General features: G+C 48.2%; 1 protein-coding gene across 3 annotated transcripts in view; it reads left to right on the top strand.

The window, feature by feature from the left end:
• PREX1 (phosphatidylinositol-3,4,5-trisphosphate dependent Rac exchange factor 1) overlaps positions 1 to 20,887 on the top strand; it is a 112,972-nt gene that overhangs the window by 62,858 nt on the left and 29,227 nt on the right. For all 3 annotated transcript variants that reach the window (XR_011741626.1, XM_065849478.2, XM_065849477.2), the window contains exons 6-14: positions 2,652 to 2,813; positions 6,772 to 6,905; positions 10,135 to 10,250; positions 11,217 to 11,366; positions 12,819 to 12,966; positions 14,822 to 14,922; positions 16,748 to 16,851; positions 17,492 to 17,541; positions 20,525 to 20,600. Coding sequence is in view for 2 of the 3 variants with exons in the window: in XM_065849478.2 (XP_065705550.2) it covers positions 2,652 to 2,813; positions 6,772 to 6,905; positions 10,135 to 10,250; positions 11,217 to 11,366; positions 12,819 to 12,966; positions 14,822 to 14,922; positions 16,748 to 16,851; positions 17,492 to 17,541; positions 20,525 to 20,600 (1,041 nt within the window). In the remaining variant the exon portion in view is untranslated. The remainder of the gene's footprint in view (positions 1 to 2,651; positions 2,814 to 6,771; positions 6,906 to 10,134; positions 10,251 to 11,216; positions 11,367 to 12,818; positions 12,967 to 14,821; positions 14,923 to 16,747; positions 16,852 to 17,491; positions 17,542 to 20,524; positions 20,601 to 20,887) is intronic.

Raw genomic sequence — 20,887 nt, 5'->3', positions numbered from 1 at the left:
AACTCCTCTCTCTTAAAGGGATTCCCGGCTGTCAGCACATTACTCATCTCCTCCGTCATCCTTCTGACAAGAGCCATTGTCAGTCGCCATTTGGAGTTTTCTGAGAAGAGAAATTGCAGCTATGAGTAAATTCTGAAAATACCAGATCTATGCAGGGAAAGGCATGGTTACATTTCACCGGACAAACGTCAGTGTTCCTGTCCGTTCCATGGGCCTCTTTCTCCAGGGTCCGTCTGTGTGCCATGTTTTGATTTTCCTGGGGTCTGTCTCTTGCATGACTTAAAGGAGTCTCAGTGGCCAAGTAGTTTCATATCAAGATGTAGGTTTGACTTTAAAGCGTTCTGCAAAACTGAGAAGTCGATAGCTAAACAATTACAGTGCTTTGCACTTCTGTACCACTGGGTCTCCAGGTGGTCTTGTTTTGAGCAGAAGGCAAGCACTGAAGCACTGGGAGGGTCTGCACAAGGGCAGCAACAAACCCGTCCTACTTTTAACTCTAGCTTCCTGCTTTCAGGATACGTTTCAGCGTGCTGGTGTCTGAGCGCCTCGCAGTCTGTTCTGCAGTTATCCCTCCTGGTAGAAACGTGCGGCTGGGTGTGCGCAAACCCGCCACGTGCTGCAGGTGACTCTGCACGAAGGACTTTGGGGAGCAGATCTGTCCATCAACACTGGACAGAGCAGGTTCCTTGATTTAGCAGCTCAGTGTCTGGAGTAGGAAGATGGTTGGATTAGCAGCTAGTATAGTTACTATAAGTTAATGCAAGCTTCAGCAGAACTTGGACTTCAGCCTCTATCCCTCCACGCTCTGACAGGCCATGCAACCTGAGCCTGAAAGTGCCACTTAAATTGATGTAGGGGTTGTGTGTGGATTAAGTGAGCTTAGGAGCGGAGCTTGCGCTGCGGGCGGTGCAGCCGGCTGGGCCAAGGCAGGCGCCAGCAACGCCCGTCCCGCACCCGAACTCGGGGTGCACCAGCACCACACACACGGGCTTCGAATTTGTGCCACCATGGCAAAACTTTGTGCGGCAGAGAGACACCTGCTCAGGTTAACGTGCTGATGTGGAGAAGCAAAAGACAAATGAGCCCACAGATGAAGCCCGGGTGGAGCCCATGACGGGCGTTTGGGATTGCAGTCACTTACCTTGGTGAACAACAACCGCGACAGGCTCTTTGCCCCCAGCCGTGGGACTGGGGATGGGAGCCGCTCTGCTCACGCAGCGCTGTGCGGGCTCTGCCGGTATTCAAACGCATTCTTGTGTGTCACACAACGCTTTGCGATTCAGCAGCAGTTGGCCATTTAAACACAGGACTTTAAAACAAACAAATAACATGTTGAGGCAGAACAGAACATGGTGAGAATGTTAAATGTTCCAGGCAATCTAAAAATGTGGGTCTTAAACACTGTATTATGTATCAAGATGAAATTACCAGCCTTAGTTAGGGTTTCTTTAATGTATTTTTATCCAGTTGTGGCTGGCTATAAAATACTGTTGGTTTAAAGAAATGATTGATTTTGAGTTGACAGTGGTTACCCCTTTGCCAAACTGGTTCATATTGTCGGGTCCTGAGTTTTCCCACTGTGGTTTTTCACGGGCGGTGTTTAACCGGGCCCTTGTGCGTTGGATCCGTGGATCAGGAGCTCCTTCAGAGCAGACCCATCCTCATCTCTGTGATCTCCGCAGTCTACACGTGTGCCGCAGCCTGCTCAGCGTGACCTGGGGAAGAGTCCCCGCTGAACTCCCGCTGCTCTCCTGGCCCTTCTCCTTCCCACTCGAGCATATTTGCCTTTGGGGAGTCCTCTGCGCTTGCCACAGGCTGAAACCCTGACCCGAGTGCCAGGAAGGCTTGATTCTGCACGTTCCCTGCTGTTGGACAAGGTGCTTACTCTTGTGTAGATGAGTTTCCTACTCCGTAATATGCTTGCTGCACTCCTGACACGCAGACCAGCTCTGGGTAGTGAGTTCCCTGCGGTTTCTGGCCGCACAGGGAGCTGAAGGGGCTGCTCCGCACTGGCCCGTGGCTGCTGGCTGCCCCCCAGCCCCTCGCTCACCCCTCTCTGACAGGGCGGGAGAGAAAAGACAACAAAACATGCTTGTGGATCGAGAGAAAAGACAGGCAGATCGCTTCTCAGTTATCATCACAGGCAAAACAGACTCATCTGGATTTGTTGCCATTTAAAATAGATGTGGATGGTGAGAAGCAAAACCACCTTGTCCCCAGGCTCAGCTTCGCTCCCGCGTTCCCAGCCCTCGGCGCTGGCCCAGCCCCGGGTGCTGCGGGCTGTGAGGAGAGGGGCTTGCGCGGCCAGGGGCACGTGTCGCGTGTCTGCAAAGAGGACGGTGTGCTTTTTGTGTGGTCTCTGAATTTGTTTGGCCCTGGTTCACACTAGAAGCAAACATATGTGACACAACAAAATACATGGAGCTCTCTTAATTCGGCTTATTTAACACGCGTGATTGCTTCATTTATTTAGCAGCATTCGTATAAAACAGCAACGCTGCACAAACGAACAGAGAACAGTGTCTTACGGTAACATGCCCGCAACTTCTTTTAAATTTCGTAGTGATTTTGGTGTTTTCCTCTGGGATTGCACACTAATGCCTGAGCCTTTCACTGAGCCGCTTCTAAGTTTACATTGCTTTATTTTTAAGGAATTAGCGAAGAGAACTCCGTCGAAGCATCCCGATCACCCGGCTGTGCAGAACGCCCTGCAGGCCATGAAGACGGTCTGCACAAACATCAACGAGACCAAGAGGCAGATGGAGAAGCTGGAGGCCCTGGAGCAGCTGCAGTCGCACATGGAAGGCTGGGAGGTACGGCGGAGCACGCGGAGCTCCCCGGGGCGGTTCGCTGCACACAGTAAAGGCTGAAGTTCCGTGACTCACATTGCGGACAGGGATTTCTGTGTTCCGTGTGATCTGTAAATGCCTTTGAAGGGGCGGATGGCATCGCTCTGATGGGTTCAGGATTTAGTGTTTATTTTGGGTATGCGGGCTTCTGCTGAATTGTAGCAGAACAAATGGATTATGAAAGAAATAAAGGTTTTAGAGCTGGAATGGGCTGGAATTTCAAATGGGCAGAGCTTGTCTGAAAGACAAATAAGTCTAGAAGATAAAATCAGGACTGGTCCAAATAACAGAAGTTTCTCTTTCCATTTCTAGAAGCCTTTAGTTTTTCTGAGACCTTTAAAATTTAGCTCGGCTTCATAGAGGTTTCTTGTATAAAAGATAAAGGTTAGGTTAGGTTAGGTTAGGTTAGGTTAGGTTAGGTTAGGTTAGGTTAGGTTAGGTTAGGTTAGGTTAGGTTAGGTTAGGTTAGCAAGCCTTAGATTAGGAAGTAACTGGTTTATTTGTGTTTGCTCCAGTTACTCATGGATGTGTTTACCAGTAGGTGGATCTGTGTAGGCAGGAGCATTTACTATGGAAGGGAGAAAAATAAGAGACAGAGAAACCAGTACATGAAGCCTGGGGGAAGAGGAAATTGGGGAGAAGAGCCACTCGGTGGGAGCCCGGGGACGTCAGGCTGGGCGCCAAGGGTGGCGGTTGGCTCGTGATGGCTCGAGCTGGGGCCCTGGGGTCGCTGGAGCTGGGAGGCTCGGGAGCAGCGCCCCGGGGAGCCGGAGCTGTCGATGGTCTCGTGGAGAGGCCGACGTCCGCGCTGTGAGGCTGATCGCTGCAGCCGAGGACTCCTGTGCCCCAGGGAGCCGGAGCTGTCGATGGTCTCCTGGAGGGGCCGGCGTCCGTGCTGTGAGGCTGATCACTGCAGCCGAGGACTCCTGTGCCCCGGGGAGCCGGAGCTGTCGATGGTCTCCTGGAGGGGCCGGCGTCCGCGTGCGCGGGGCTGACGTCCGGGCCGTGGGGCTGGTCACTGGAGCCGAGGATTCCTGTTAGGGGTCATGTAAACTTCCTCATGTTTGGACTCTTGGGTGCTCTCCATAACTCTCTTTTGGGTTGTTTTTTAGCTTTCCTGTATGTTTTAAACCTCGATCGTTTTTTCCCTGAAGGATGTTCTTGGCATCCAGCTAAAGATGTGAGAACAACCCAGATATCCAGCTGTGTGTTTTTTGGATAGCAAGCTCAGCAAACAACGTTCTGCATAGCAAGACTTGTAGAAGCAGTTAAAACCATTTCAGGTTCAATGCAACTCAGGGGTCCTCGGGGCAAGAGGCACGGGTTGACCTCTGGAGCCTGAAGCATGGCTCCCGGAGTGTCCATGGTGCTATAAATGAAGTAGTTTGTAAACTTACTGGTTTTTTTTAGGATTTAACTTATCTACAGCAACATTCCAGGGCTGAAACCCTCCCAGATCTGTTTATGTGCGCTGTTTTGTAACAGAGTCACCTAGGTCACTCAGCTCAGAATTTCAAGAAGTGTTTTGTCCGCCCAGTGAGCTGAGGAGCATGTCTGAGTTATTCCAGTGCCATATTCAACAAAGATTACTTCAAAAAAAGGGGAAAGAAGAGTAGAGGAAGCATGAGAAGACCAATTTTTGTAGAGGATGTCTTTGCTTGCCTAGTGCAGAACAGGCTCATGTGCTGTTTGTTGTAACTATGTATTGATTTTCCTGGGGGGAGAGCTCCTCCTCACAATTATTTCTACTGAACAATTGCTACATATCTCCAAATTCTCCCAGTCTGAAATGCACAGGGAAGCAAAACCCTCATCACAAACCAGCGGGAGTTGTAAGATATGTGTTAGTCCTTAGGCAGATCAATCATTTTATAATTGGCTGTAATTTGCAATTCCACTAGCTATGCTGTTTTCTTTTGCTTTCTTTTCTTCCCCCCTGCAGCTTGGTACCACTTAGAAAGGTGAGGAATCCTGTGTTATCTCTAAAAACATCAAACAAATACTCCTGCTCTCTTTCTCACTATTGACAAACCTCTCCAATCAGTTTAAATGAGGAGGAGTTGGGTCAGCGGCAACAGGAAATGCATGAACCGTGTTTAGATACCATCAGAGGGGTCTGAGGGAAGAGCAAAGATTTGTAGATTTTAAGGCAAGAAGCAAGTGTTGCAATCATTGGCTTTCACTTCCTGCACAAAATAGGCCAGATGATCTTACCCCGTGATTCCTGTGTCGATAAAAGGTCGACTCCGGTGACGATGTCACTGCGCTTACTGCGTTTGCTGTGTCTGGGTGTTGGGGTGCTCTGAAGCCTGCATTTCTGCATGGGCAAACCACAGGAGGAGCGCGTGTTCCTGTTGTGCAGTCGGTCGTGTCTGTTGCTGTCTGTGCATGTGTGCGTAGGCCTTTGGCGTCGTAATTCTGAGATACAGCGATTTCTTCTGGAGATAATAGCGATCAGCAGCTCGTTTTCAAAATATCAAGTGCTCATTTCCATAGAAAGATTAAGAAATAAATGCATATCAGGACAGCAGATGGAACCATTGCATTTAGCTAGTTCCTGCATCTTTCTATGCAGAACGTACAGAAACACATATGTGGAACACGCAAATTGAGGCTGCGCACTTGGCAGCCTTTAAAGAGTAACTGAAAGCAAGACATGGACAGCACAGCTGGGAAGGTTTGATTCAGAAAGTGATGTATTCAGAGCTTCATTCACACCTTTAGGTGGACTGCGTTGCATTTGGAAAGGCTCGGTTCAGTGTGGTGCTTTCCCCCGAACAGCGTGGTGGCTGCAGGCTCTGCCTTCCCACCCGCACATCGCTCGTGCAGTGTCTGAAATAATGCACACGGATCTTCCTGCAGGGGCTCTTCAGACAGAGCTGGATTCCGTGCCTGTGCTCAGAGGGATCCTCAGCTTCTCTAAGCAGGATGAATTGTATTTTACACCATTTTTCTATCATTTGTGAGTTCAGGGTTAGTGGACCTTTGGAAATCAAGCCCTTCTGTTGATAATGAATGTCTTGCAGCCCAAACTCAGTTCTCTTTTCCATTAAGACTCAAGACAGTGGGTCGTATGGGTTATATCATCTAATTTACCTCCTGATCTGCATGCTGACTGTGGAAGGAAGTCACCATTACCCCGAGTTGTTCTTCCTTTCAACTCCAAGAGAAGTGTGAAAACGAGTGATCCAGAACTGGGTGATGAACATTTCCGAGCCCTCAGGGAGGTTTTCTGGAAAGGAACCTCTTGTGCCTTTGAAGTGATGCTGTTGTAGATGAAGGGATTTAAGGGTAGTGCCTGGGGGTCAGCCAAGCCCTCTCGTTTGGTCACTGGAGCAGCTGAGGAGCAGATGCCCAGCTGCGCGCATCCAGGAGCCGGGGACGCCGGTGCTCGCGGCCGTGTTCCCAGCTACCGTGGCAGAGCAGAGCCCATGCTTCTAACACAAGAGCTGGAGAGACGTGCTGCCACCGAGATTGTTCTGCAGAGAGATAGTTAGGAGTGACGTGTGTCAGTATCGGAGCTACAATGTCGGGGAAGTACCATCGTTGTGATATAAAGCATTCCTGAAGCCGTCACTTTTGATATTCGCAATGACAGTTCAGAGTATGAAGGGAAGACTAATGGTCTTGAGAGACTCACAATACAGCTGCTTTGAGAGTGAACGATTGCTTCAGGAAAAAGTCTCCTGGAGTTTAATAGAGGAGATTTATTGTGCTGTATGCAGACTCCAAAAAATATAATCCAGAGAGAATATTTTGTGTTTAGCCATATTATGGCTATAACGCAGACTTCCTCCTATGTGCGCAGCAGTTATCTCACAGTTAAATGACATGAGGTAAAACAGCGGTGTTTAGTAAAAAGTCCTTCATTACACACACACAAAACAGTGGAAATAAACAATCTCTCTTTTCTGTGTTTCAGGGGTCAAATCTGACAGATATCTGCACACAGCTCTTGCTCCAGGGGACTCTGTTAAAAATCTCAGCAGGAAACATCCAGGAGAGAATGTTCTTTCTGTTTGATAATCTACTGGTCTATTGCAAGAGGAAATCCAGGTGAGTGCCTCTGTCCTTACAGTTTCAGAACGGCCCGTTCAGAGTGGGTCGGGTCAGTTACCGGTCACTCACCGTGTTCCTGGCGCTCTGCGGGGCTGAGCCGCAGCTCTGACTTTGCTCTGTTCTTGCCTGGTGCTGCTGGACTATATGAGAAAGAAGTCACTACATGGTAGGATGAACACGCCAGGCAGTAATGGGCCCCCCCGCGAAGTGCTCTGTCCAAAAGCAGGAGCTGCTGCGGTGCAGAAGAAACACGGAGCGGGTTCTCGGGGCTGGAGAGCTTCCCGGAGCAGACGCGTCTCCAGGAGGCTGTGCAGGAGGAGCCTTGCCAGCTCTGTTGTGGGGCTGTGCCGAGCAGGAGGGGGGCACGTGAAACATTGTGTAGAGCCAGGAAAGGGGAAAGCGGGAGACTGAGAAAGCATGAAGTACATGCAGGGCACAGAGGAGTGAGGAAGAGATGAGCATTAGCGAGCTGCTGTTCAGCATTCACAGTCCATGTGTTCTGTGCGTTTTCTTCCTTATCCCAGTAACAATTTTTGCATCATTCCATCTTAGAAAACTTAAGCATTATTAACACCTACTGCTTATTATTAAAATAGCATTAGCAGTTTGGAGAGCACTTTGCTTCTGCACCAATTGTACTGTATTTCAGTTCTTCACAGCTCCAGTCTCGTCCTTATGTCTCGGCCTTTTCTGAATTCGCAGTGCGTTCTCTGCACCCCAGATCCTCCTCCTCCTCCCTTCCCCTCCCCCGTCTCCAAGTCACACTTCTTTCCTGGTGGTGGCCGGGTAGAGTGGCCACCCCAGTTAGCAATCCTCAAAAACCAGACGGTTCTCTCCAAAGAAAACCCTCAGATGTCAAAATTTGGGTTTATTCCCCAGTGTTTTGTTCAGTGGAAATCTTGGAGCCATCAAGCTGGGCAAAAATAATTTCAGCAATGTTCAGACTTTGTGTGTGGATAATGCTGAAACTGCCAAACATAAATACAAGTTACTAGGTGAAATCTACAGTAGAAATTATTAGAAGGTAATTTAAATTAAATTGAAAAAAATAATAGTATTCGCTCTTATGTTTTTTAATGTTAGCTAACCGACTGATGGAGCAAGAAAGAGAAAACAGTTCATTTGACACTTTACCAGATTTGTCAAAATCCAAACTCCCTTATGAAACAGAGTTCAGCAGTTTGGGGCTCTTCTAACAGAAAACTGTTCCTTGAACAAAACCCTGTCCGATCCTGTACCTCTCAGAGCTCTGAGCGCGGCTTTGCTGGTCCCGGCTGTGGTTGGCCCAGCCCCCCGCGCTGCCCGGAGCCCCGAGATGGAGAAAACAAAGCGCTCCGCTGCTTTGAAGCAGCTCCTGCTTTCCGTACGGGAGGTGTCCCCGCGCTGCTCTGCAGTTGGGCTCCGTTTTGGAGAGGGCTGCTCTAGCACTGCTTTTCCCAGAGGTTCCGTAGTGTTTGTCTAATGATGTAGCTTGAACTGATGAAATGTTGAGTATCTGATTTCCATTAAAAATAGAATCTTTTATTAAGTCTGCTGGGAATCGCCTGATGTAAAAGATGTATTTAGGGACTGGCGAGAGACTTCAATGCTGGATATTTCTCCTGTCTAGCTGCTATTTATAATTAGTCCAGGGTGGAAGTGAACGTCTGTCCGGTTGTGCAGTGTGACGGTTTGGCCGGCTGCTGACAAACAGCTGGCGTGTTAGTGGGACACAGATTGTGGAACACCAAAAACAACCACCAAAAACCGAAAGAAACAACCCAACTTGAAAAACTACTCGTGTCTGTTCCTCATTTGAAATTGAATGACTTGGTTCTCATCTCACTTGTACTGTGCTTGTCTTGTAGAAATCGCTGGAGTTTTATTGATGGAAATGCAGTCAGAATTCAGGCCTCGCTGTTTGATGCGTAGTCAGCAATGCAGCCACTTGAATTTAGGCATCATATCTTTTCACAAGAGTATAAATGAGGAGCAGCGTTGTTGAGACCGGTTTGAAGATGTGTTTAGAACTGGGATGAGACTTGTGACTGTGGATCTGAGCCTGCGGTCTCATCCTCCGCAGAAGCTCTGGGCAGCCTGACAAACCGATGGCACAGACTCTAAGGGCTGAGCGTTGCTTTGTGTTTTTAGCAGGATCATAGACGGCTGTTTAAATTGAATCCTGATGTCAGGAACAATATGTTTCATGTGGGGAAGTGGGCTGAGTATTGAAAGGGTTTTCGCTGAGGCTGCCAGGACAGCTTTTCTGTGGGCTCCAGCAGTCGTCTTTAGGAAATGATCTAATAGCTCCGAGATCTCTGTCCCTGTCAGCCTGATGGTTGTAAGTACGGGGTCATCACTGCGTGTGTATGTGTCACTAAAGCTAGCTGGAAAAGGAAAGAATGTTCAGCAAAGCGTGGTGATTGTGTCACCTGGGTTTATCACAGATACTTCACTTGGACAGGAATGCGCTCCCCAGCTGGTTTTTATTGCCGTGTTCCCTCAGTCTCCGGCGCGTTTGGCAGGGTGCCGCGGCAGCCCCCGCCCCGCACGGAGCCCGCGCGCCCGCCGTCCCCGGCGTGTTCTGGGTCGCGCAGCAGGGCTGTGCTGCGCTATTACAGCTCAGCGGGTGTCAGCTGGGCAGTTTAAACCTATTCCAGACATAAAAATCACAACACAACCAGCAGTGGAAAGTGCTTCTCTGAAATCATTTATACCACACTCCAGCAGAGGTAAGCGTGGAAACTTTGGTGCAAAGTCACCACAGCAGCACTTTCCCAAACACCACATACAATGCCATTTAGCACACATGCAAAAGAGCACATGACACTGACCTCTTGACGGGTTTCGTGTCGTATTTGAAACTTGGTTCACACACCAGGAATTTAGCAAAGCCTTGGGCAGGCAGAGCAGGCAGATGTCACATCGTGTGGGGCCATGCGCGGGTCTCATCCCAGAGCCCCGCGCGGTGCAGCTCTGGTGGCATCTCAAGCAGTCCTCAAGAATGTGAGTCTTGAAGGCATCCCAGTTTTCACGTAATCTTGTAAAAGAAGCTCTTTATTGCTGTGCTGACGCTGTTGTACACTTATCTTTGCGAGCCGGTCATTTCAACTATTTACAATCAGAGATGTGGTCAAATAACACACCACTGGAATCCTTTTTGAATGGTCATATCTCAGATGATTTATGTATACGTGTGTTACGCTATTTGCTTATGTATTGCTAACAATCTAAATCCTAATTGCAGAGTTACTGGGAAAAAAGCATCGAAAAGGACAAAGTCAATCAATGGGTCCCTTTATATCTTCCGGGGCCGGATAAATACAGAAGTCATGGAGGTGGAGAATGTGGAAGATGGAACAGGTAAGAGACCAAATACCGTCTTTTAACAGCACAGCAGGTCCAGATCTTGTGTTGGAAAGTGGTACAAAATACTTGTCCATCCCCTTTAATGAAACCTTCAGTAAACTCTGGAACTTCTGATGTCTTCATTATTAGACCAACTTTTACAGTTGAAGGACTGGACATGCGTGCAGGCACTGGTCCTTCCTTCTGAAATGGCGGTATGAAGAGTTTGTGTACACAGAGCTTGTCTATTTTTTCTCCTAATCCAAGTTAATTTAGTAAAAGGTCCTTTATCTTCTTTCCATCATTTCTTTTCTTACATCTTAAGCCATTACAGCTATAATAACAGAACTTCTGGATCTTCATCTCGTTTAGAATGCTACCAAATATTGGTCTTAGCATCAGATCAGTAGCGTGGAATGTGGCGATGAACAAATATGGGAATGCGGTTGTGTTCGGTTGTTGTGTTCTGACACAGGCAGGAAGGCCGGATGGGTTTCTGATTTCATCCACAGAGGCCAAACCAGCCTCTGCTGCTGCTGTAATACGTCAGGGATTGATATTATGTCCTTTAAAGAGTTGACATTTAAAGAGTTCCCATGTCCTGTGGGCAAGAATCCTTATGGTGCAAGAAGTCAGTGTGTCCCAAGATGGTTCAGAATAAAGAACCTGGACACACATCACAGACCTTTCACTGGTGTCACTGTATGTGAAATACTGTAGTTCTGATGTGGAATTACACCGTGTTGCTCTTAGGACTGAGCCGTTCAGTCCATGGCCAGGCCGTGGGCACTGCTATGGGTGTTTGCACTGCAGAGCGGTAGGTAACAACCATCGCACGGACAGTCAGTGAGCCTGGAGTGCGAGGAACACCTCCAGGAATCAGGCTGTTCAGGAGGAAATGTGTGTTCAGGTGTTCCACACCGATTCATTAAAGCAGCAGCTGTTCTGCTCACGGTGTGCGTTGTGCTTTGGGTTTTACAGCAGATTACCACAGCAACGGCTACACCGTGACCAACGGCTGGAAGATACACAACACAGCCAAGAACAAATGGTTCGTCTGCATGGCCAAGACTGCAGAGGACAAACAGAAGTGGCTGGATGCTATCATCAAGGAGAGGGAGCAGAGAGAGAGTAAGTGGATAATGTATTTTCTAATGCACTGAATTAACTCGAGTACCAAGGGGAAATGTATACACCTGTGTAAGTATCTGAGAGAAAAAGAAAAGTTTGCAGTTTTTCTTCCATGGGCAGAATTAAATTTAATTGATCGATCAATTTCATTTTTGGTATTTAATTTGTAAACAAGATGAACTTATATTTGTGTCTATCAGTAAAAGAAGCAAATTCAGCTCACAGCCTTTTCCAGAGGCAGTGGCACAAACTCATTCTCAGAAACTCAACCTCTATGATCTTGAAATAGACAGGACGGTTAATGGAGAAAAACTCTAGAAGTGTTAGAGTTGGACTGAGAACAGTGACAAACGTATGCAGACGCTTGTCCCTTTTATCTGTTCTGGAGAAACGCAACAATAGCTGAGCTTATCTTGAAACAAGCTCACAAGCCATGGGTCGGGGTGCAGGATGAAGCTGAGTTCCTTTCAAAGCCAGAGCTGTCTGTCACCAGTGAACCCGCTTCCCCGTTTGCTCCATGGGAACAGTGACAGCTCGGAGCCAGAGGAGTGGCACATCTGTAACCGTTCCCCGCCTGGCTTTGGAAGGGTCCCCTCCACAGGCAGCTCCATTGCAGATGCAGCTGCTCAGCGGTGCTGGTGTTGCAAGAGGTCAGTCCGGAACCCGTTAGGGGTGTGTTTGCAGATTTTGTACTTGCTAAGCAATAATGCTTTAGATTTTTTAAAAGTGTTTTAAGAAAGCTCCAGATCTGTCACCGTTACAATAGCAAGGATAGTACCTTCAAAATGTAGAGTCAGTTTTGATTTTATTTGAATGCAAAGGAAACGTTTTACCATCCCGAGCTGGTAACCTGCTCGTTGGTCCGTTCTGCAGCCCACCCACTCTCCTGGAAGGATCCTGATTTTTTTAATAAGATACATGTTTTGGCTCTTCTACCCTGGGAGTGCTAAATGGCGTGTCTAAAAGATGCAGGACTCTCCATTGCACGGTGCGGTTTTGCTTGGTGAGGCCCCTGGTGCTCTGCAGAATCTCCTGTGCATCGGGTAAAATGTGTGAGGACAGAGGAGGTTCAATGGAAAGTGAAAGACAGGACTAGGAGAACAGACCATGTGTGAACAGGGAGCCTGAGAACACGGGCGGTGACTGCAATAAGCATTAGGAAGGGAGAAGGGCTGTTCCTCAGCAGAACGTGTCTCGAAGTTTTCCACACAGCGTTGGCTCTGGTAAGGGCGGGTTTGCTGGTGCTTTTTGTCATGCAGTTTTATGATGTGGCACTGGTGACAGGCGCTGGGGACAAGCACAGATATTCTGGCAGGCATTCCAGACCTCACTGGAAAATCTCCTTTGGATCCGAGTGCTGGCGGTCACCACTTTGTCTGTTTGGCCTCAGCTTTTGACTTTGACCCTTTATCCGATGTTCAGGTTCTGAAGGAGTTTTGCTTTGTATTCCAGGTTTGAAGCTGGGGATGGAGAGGGACGCATATGTCATGATTGCAGAGAAAGGAGAGAAGCTGTACCAGATGATGATGAGTAAGAAAGTGAACCTTATCAAAGACAGGAGGAGAAAATTAAGCACTGTGCCCAAGTGCTTTCTCGGCAAGTAAGTGGCATTTGAATGGAAAAGGCCTTCTCATACCAGTTAAAAGAACGGTCTCTGGATTTTCTGGGGATGGCGTTGTGAGCTCAGATCAGATGTGCTTTGATGCAGCTTGGTTGAAAAGGCCATAACCCCCATCACAGTTGTGACTTATTAAGATTAATCATTGATTTCTATGGTGACAGCTCATTCTATACAATAGTAACTCGTAAGAACTGTTTCTAATCAGCAAAAGGGTTAAGGAGAACAAGGCTAACAAGGTAGCAGTGTTCCACTTCAGTTTAGGGCAACTATTTAAGTGCTGTAGACAACCATAGGCCATTGCACGTGACAGAAGAATGTACAGCACCGGGGCATCTACCCGGGTGCCCGCGGTGAGCGCGGCCGCTGGCCAGCACGTCTGGCGTGGGGCGCTCCCCAGGGTCCCGTCCTCTCAGCAGTGGTGTGGAGGATCATTCTGACTTCGCATCCTTCTGCAGTTTCTATTCTGTTTCAGTTTTTAAGGACTTCTAGAAACAGTTCAGAACCCCTGGGGAGTCGAGAATGAGCTTTCCCTAGCAGACAGGAGTCTGACTCCCCACTACAGAGCTCTGGCCTCAGGAGCCTGACAGCTCTGCTGGTTCCCATGGGATTCCTTTGGTCTCGCTGAATAGATTCTACGGCTTTTTCTGCGCTCTGACAGTTACAGGGTAGCCCCTCAGGAAACTGACGCTTTCAGTATTGAAGCTGTTGTTATTATTCTCAAGGCAAAATGCAAATACTACCTACAGCTTAGATGAGTCAGCTCTGATAAGCATGAAGAGACTAAAAATACTTCGTTGAGAGCCCACAAGTGGAGGCATGGATACTGGTCCTGATAGGCAGCAACCCTCTGCACACTGGCAGCCGCCCAGCTGGTTTGTCGAACTCACTTTTCCCGCATGTCGCTCTGCTTTCATATATTGCTTTTGTTCTTCTCTAGGACTTGAACACATTTCTAGTATAATTGCTAATTAACCTGGCAAACAGCTCAGCCCCCTATAGCTTTGGCAGTGCTGTATTCGTTAGGCTTGCAATGTCCCCTTTTCTGTACTTACTGTTTCTAATTGAGTAACATCCTTCATATCTGTTAATTTGGGGCTTTTGTTCTGCCCATATGTGCCGCTCTACCCCTCACCAGCGAGAGGTGCTGCGTGCTGCATGAGCAGACAGACTTGGCACCTTTAGTCAATATATTAAAAGCATAATTTATGTATCTGCCAGATACCAACTCCTGTAAATGACCTTAAATTAACCTGCAGTGGGACTTGTGCTCTCTTTGACTGCTCTGTGCTTGAATCTTCTGTCCTAAGTCCTACTGTGATTCCATGAAAAGAAATGCAGTTTCACCACTGGGGGCGAGGGGGTGGCGAGAGTCAGGCCCAGTGTAGGAAGGTGAGCGTGTGTAACAGCTCAGACCAGGGTCACTGCTTGGGTAGAAGCAGCTGTTTTCTCTACTGTCCAACTTGTTGTTTCTAAGGTCAACAGTTAATCTTGCTTTCCTTTTCCTCCTTGGATGTCTGGATTGCTCAATAAAATGAGGATTTGCATCATCTTTATAGATCCAGGCAGGTCTTCTTTCCTTTTGTGTGCATGGTAATTAGGATGAGCCAAGGCGAATGGTGGGAAAGTCATGGACAGGAGATCTGGGTCTTCTGTGAGCATTTCCTCCAGAAGCGTAGGAAATCAAGCCACTCAGTAGCGGTGTCGTCACTCGAAGCCGTTCCGCACGTGCCTCGAGGAGCAGGTCCCCTGTGGCTGGCCGGTGGCTTGCAGGGGCACGTGTCCGCTTGTACGCAGAGCGAAGGAGCCAATGGGTCTGTTGTGCTTCCCTTTGCAGTGAGTTTGTATCCTGGCTCACGGAGATTGGAGAGATAAGCAAACCAGAGGAGGGGGTCAACCTGGGACAGGCGCTGCTGGAGAATGGAATCATTCACCACGGTGAGTGCTCCGCGCCATAAAGAGACGCCAGATTTCAGTAATGGCCTGGAAATGAGGTGGTTGCAGAATGGGGCACAGGCACAAACAGAGTGAGGGGCTCCAGATGATGGGTCATTCTTTCTAATGAGACTGCTTGTCATAAAGAAAAGATATGATGAAGGGTTTCTTGTGAGATTTGTTCCAGCTCATTTGGCAAGAATATCTCTCTTTAAAATAGAGATGCATCATATTTCTTCATCATACCCAGCAGATGACCTTGGAGTGCTGGGACGAGGGGTATTTTAGAACTGTAGGGTAGTCTGTGCAGAAATGCTGCATGACCAAAGTAGCTTGTTTGCAAATTCGGTGTGCTGTCTGCATTTCTACTAAAATAACGTCTTCCTCCAGATTCTGGTTCCTATTATTTTCATATTATGTTATGCAGACGGAGCAACATAGTCCTATTCTAGTTAAACAGCAAATGCCTCAATTTCAACATTCAGGTGAATTTAGCTGCAAAATGCACATCAAAGGCATATGGTATGTGGGTCTTAAGTCACCAGTGGTTTACATTTCCATACAATCTCTTGGAAACCAATTTAGAGAGGGGAGCCATTTAATTAGGCTAGTCTTGCTTCAATCTCTTGGTATCTCAGCTCCACAAACTTGTCTTTCAGGTGACAATAACACTGTTAAGAAATTACATCTGTTATCTTCTTTTAATTAACACGTAGAGAAATCCAATCTGAGCAGCACCACAGTCCTTCGTGCACCAGCACCGCGATCCCTCGTGCACACGCGCGTCCCTTCCCGGGCACCAGGGCACGCGTCAGGCACGCTCAGCCTCTGAGGAGCTTTGGGCGTGAGCTCCAGGCCGCTGAACACTTCGAGTCCTTGGCCCAGCCTGTGGCTTTAGAGGCCGAAACACTCTGGCTCCCGGCTGCAGGGACCCCTTTGGATGCAGGATGCTCGCCCGTGGTTTGAATGCGAACAGTGGCACTGTTGGGGCAGAAAGCTCTCCTGGGGCCTGTTCTTCGTGCAGACTGTTTACCTTGCCATGACTTCCGACTTCAGTGCTTTGAGCAGTGTCCTTTGTCTCTAAACACACATTTACAGCTCAGAGAAAGCTGTGCTGTTACATCCACTGCTCTCTTTATTCAAATGCCAAGATGCATCTGGTTTGGTTTTAGTGCTCCCGTTAGTGAGAGTTCCTGATGCTCGTGTCTCTAGTGACAGTTATTGCTACACATTGGAAGGGATTTACAGTGCTGCATTTACTTAAGGAAATAACTCTTGAGATTTTGAGAAATCATTAAACATGAAAGTATCCTGTTATGTGTCTCCTGATGTAGCAAGAACTTACAACGTAAGCACCATGATGAAGCCCTTACCCCTATTCTGCATTAGGCAATGTCTTTTATCTCGTTTTCACTTGGCCTAATGTTACCGTCAGGTGAAAAGTGCTGAACTCTGGACAACTGCAAATCAGCTTTAGTGCTGTGGCAACTGTTGTGGGAATTTGCAGGACTGGGTTCAAAAGTTGCTGAAAAAAGTCAGATGGTCCCAGTTATCTTCATTAGGACTGCTTCCACAGCCTTACACAATTGAACCCGGTGTAAAAGGAAGAAAGTTCCATTTTATTTGAGCTGCAGTGTTTTAGAAAACTGCGTTTGGTGGTGCAGCTATTCAAAAGTGCACAGAGCAAATATACACAATAAGGGGAAATTTTAAGAATGGAGTCCTTCAGAAAATGAGCGATACCAGCAAATCCTCCAGTGCAGATGTAGCAGCCTGTGGAGAACAGGGCAGGAGAAAAGAACCATTTATTGTCACACTGCTGTTGTAGTTTCAGATAAGCACCAGTTTAAGAACGAGCAGGTGATGTACAGATTTCGCTACGACGATGGAACCTACAAGCCAAGAAGTGAATTGGAAGACATCATGTCCAAGGTTTGTACAACCATTCGGAACCTCGCGATTTGTCGTTGACCTGTTGGATAGCAGATCCCTAATGCCGTTTGTCATATTAAGCTGTCCATCCTACAGCCAGAGCAGACGTTGACTCCGCACAGAGGAAGCAGAGCTTAGCAATAAATAACAATACAGTTGTGACTGCGCCCAAGGCTGCTGATCACCATCCTAATACAGTACCAGAAGGTCTCACAGGGAAACAGTAACCCATAGTACAGCCTGTCCGCTGAAAATCTGGGCATTATGGCTCAGGGAGATAGAAGAGATCAATTTAACTGCTGGTCCTGGCAATTGTATGTCAAATGAGTTCTGTTCATCCCATATAGCTTTTAATAAATTGGATTTCTTCTCTGGACATCAGTTCACGGGTTAATTATGAGGAAGGATTAATGGAGAAAATGTTGGAATGGAGGTGATTAGAGATAAAAGAACAGATTTCTTTGGCTTCTGGAGGCAGGGAAGGAGGAAAAGAGTGTTTGACAGAGAAGATAAGGGAACTGTTTTGAAAACCAGTTAATCAATAGGTAGTTCCAGCTGAGTAGAGACGTCAGTGCCCAGGATTGTTCACTTCAGCTAGAAAAGGAAAAAACTGATAATGCCGTGTGTTTTCCTTCTTCAGGGTGTGAGGCTCTACTGCCGACTGCACTGCCTGTACACTCCAGTGGTAAAGTAAGTTCACCTTCACGTTCCCCTTGTATAGATGATCTGGCTTCGTTAGGAGGATGACGCGTTGCTGTTGAAATCTTTCTTGTTGCAAACAGCAATTTTCTGCGTTTTCTTTGCTCTTTTACCCCGCTCTGTCTCCACCGCTGCGTTCTGCGGTTGTACTGCAGGAGGCTGCTGGCACTGGGCTGGCGGTTCCTGCTCCGTCAGCGCGCTAGAGCCGTTAGCGTGGCGCGAGGTCCGTTGTTCGCTCTGGCACTTCCGTGAGTTCAAGCGGTGTGATTGACCAGGCTACCGACTCAGGGCACCCCGCGCAGCGCGGCTGTACCTGCTGTGCTGCTTGGGCTGCAGGAGATGAGAACAGATGCTCTAAGTGATGTGAGCAGAGTCCAGTGTGACGCGGGATTCTTTCATTAGAAGTACCCTAAACCAACAGAAACCAATCGAAGTGGAATAAAACATGGAGCTGTAGCTTGAAAAACAACCTTGAACATTTTGAGTGGCATCTTGAGAACTTGGGCCTGTACAAACGAATGCTGCAGAATCCAGATAGTCCGCACGCGCTAGTTAACACTCTCCCCAGGTCCCAGGAGGTGGTTTTCAGATGTTGTTGCCTTACTTTGACATCAGGTGAACATTTCTGGCCTATGATGGAAACTACCTGGAGCCATGTGGGATTATATACGGCGCTGGAAACAAAGCGTGCTGCTTTGGGGGATGTTAGGTAAAAAGTGAAACACTTTCCAAACCTTAGATGTAGAGAAGGTTCTGAATACATGTCTGATCCAGTTTGGGAAGCTGCGGGGGTGGGAGAACTCCCTCCACGGCCATGTGTGATGGGCAGTACTCCGGTACATGGGTGGCTGGGCCCTGTGGAGAGCGCTGGGCTCCTGGGTTTCCGTGAGGCAGCCCGGCTCTGCCGAAACGGCACCGCTCGCACGCCGGTGTCCGACCGCTCACCTGCAGCTCGCGGTTCCGGGGCACATCCTGCGAGCCGCGCTCCGCTCTCCTTCAAGCGAGACTGAAGTGGGGGAAAGGTCAGTGAGCGAGCGTTGAAGTATCCGTCCTGACAAGCGTTGAACCGCAGGCAGTGGAAGACCGGGCCCTGGACCAAGGCCCTGGTGCCAGCTTTTTCAAAACTCCGGTTCTGTGTCAGCATCTCTGTTAAAATGTTGGGAGTTGCTTCTCACAACCTGGAAACCCCTACTCACTGGTGCTCAATATTTTAATGCTTTATTGTTCTGACCTTTCCAAAACATATTTTCTCAAGATAAGAGTGTGAGAGGGAAAATCTGCCCAGAAAACTCCCACAGTTGTGTGCTGGGCCGAGCACGTTCCTGGGAGACAAGTGGAGCCGCGTGTGAGCACCGCGAGGAAGGCGTTTGTTCTGAGGACGCGGATTTCTGGAAACGCTGTCGTGTTTGGTGTTTTTCCCAGGTTCTCTCTCGTTTCCCACAGCCTGCGCTCTGCAGACACGCAGGCATTTCTGCTGCGCGTCGCTGCAAAGCCACTCACAACACGTTCCTGTCTGGAGTTGATCAGTAAAAGGAAAACACGAGTAGGATGAATTTTAGATGGTGGCTTGATTGTTAGATTTTTAGAAAAAAGGAAATATCGTGTGGTGCTAAGAAAAGAGGTTGTGTGACAGAACGAAGATTGAGTTCTCTGGAGCTGCCGTGTGGAGCAGTCAGCGCCCGGGGGTTCGTGCGCAGTCACCCGGTGAACCCCGGCTTGGAACGGAGGGACCGCGGGCGAGAGGAGCGAACTCTGCACAGCCACGCAGCGCCTGGCCTGTCCGCTGGGGCTCTCAACAAGAGGCAGCCAGTTAATGCAATTTAATTGTGGTAATGGCTTTTGTGATGTGGAACTAGGAACTGGATCAAGACCACCAAACTCATTTCACACGGACCAGTAAACAGCCTTGGAATGGAAAGAGCTTTTCATTCCCCCATGGGCTGGATTAAATACGGTGAGCTGGAGGTGAAAGGTGCTGGAGCCCCATGTCCTGAGCCACATAGTCCTCTTATATTTGTATCAAAATTCTTTAGAAGTATTTTATGAAAGACCCAAAACATCCATTCTCTCCGTGCCTCTGAGAAGAGAAATGGAAGAGAACTGGAAAATGCAGCAAGTTCCCATAGGGTTTGCTTTCCTTATTTCAGCACCCGTGCTGCTCTCTGCGGGGCTGCGTGCGAGGTGCTGCGAGCTGGGCCACACGACCTCAATACAGCACCTTCGCTTTTGCCATTTACAATGGCTGAAGTTACCTTGTGCCGTAAAAGAACACTGTGTGCTCCCTTTGTCTTTTACTTTGTGATACTTTGCTAAAGGAAGTAAAATCTGAACAGGTGCAGAGAATTGGGAAAATCTCTCTCGACAGAGCAGGCTAAACGGTGCTTAAATCAGAGAGCCTCAAATAAAGGGCGCACAGAGGGGCTCGGTAGGGTCACTGCCTATGGATGCATTGATGGGTAAACACCAGAGAACAACTATTTCAGTTTATAGATGGGGCTGGCACTCAATGTAGAGTGGCCGTGAATGGATTTAGGATGGGAAGCGCGGGTGGTTTCGCGCCGGGAGAGCGCGGTGTGGCGGGAGCGATGGCGGCGGAGCTGAGCGGGGCGCACGGGGCGGCTCGGGGCGGCGCCGGGGAGCCTCCTGGTGCCCCTGTAGGACTGAGCTCCCTGCACACGCTCGGAGCACATCCAGAGAAACCTGACATCAAACGGCCCTGTGCTGATCTGAGACGTCTTCCCAATCCAGGCTGTTAGGGAAGTTTAAAGACCGGTCCTTTCTTCTAGAGAAAAGCGATACCTGCTTCCTGTTCTTCGTCTTATTTATTTGTCACTGAGAATCTAATTTTCTTTCAATTTACAATTCTTTCCTCAGCTTCATAATAGTAGGTTACAACAGTACATGTAGGTTCAGAGTGTGAAAGAAACGTTTCCGTTTTCATCCTGATTTTCCTTGAATCGTCTTTCTTCACCAGAGACCGTGACTACCACCTGAAGACGTACAAGTCCGTAATCCCCGCAGGCAAGCTGGTGGATTGGCTCATTGCACAGGTGAGAACACGTTAACATGCTGCTGTCTTTGAATAGGAGCTTAATTTTTCAGCCCCATTTCAAAGTCAATACACCACATTTATCTAGAGAACATTACAACATAATTAAACATCTTCTGATTCTTTGAATTTATAATCTCACACTTTCTGTTATTGTTCCTTTGATGACAACTTGTTATTTGGCAGCTTATGAAGTTCTTTGTTAGCCCAGGAGTGGTGAACTGCCTGTTCTCGGGGATCTTTTCCGTTTCTTGTGATTTTTGGAAGGCGTTAAAAACACTCTTGATC

This window comes from Patagioenas fasciata, chromosome 16 (assembly GCF_037038585.1).
Source record: "Patagioenas fasciata isolate bPatFas1 chromosome 16, bPatFas1.hap1, whole genome shotgun sequence".
NCBI classification, from domain to species: domain Eukaryota; kingdom Metazoa; phylum Chordata; class Aves; order Columbiformes; family Columbidae; genus Patagioenas; species Patagioenas fasciata.
The sequence above is the reverse complement of the archived record's forward strand: the minus strand, read 5'-3'. Positions and strand labels throughout refer to the sequence as shown.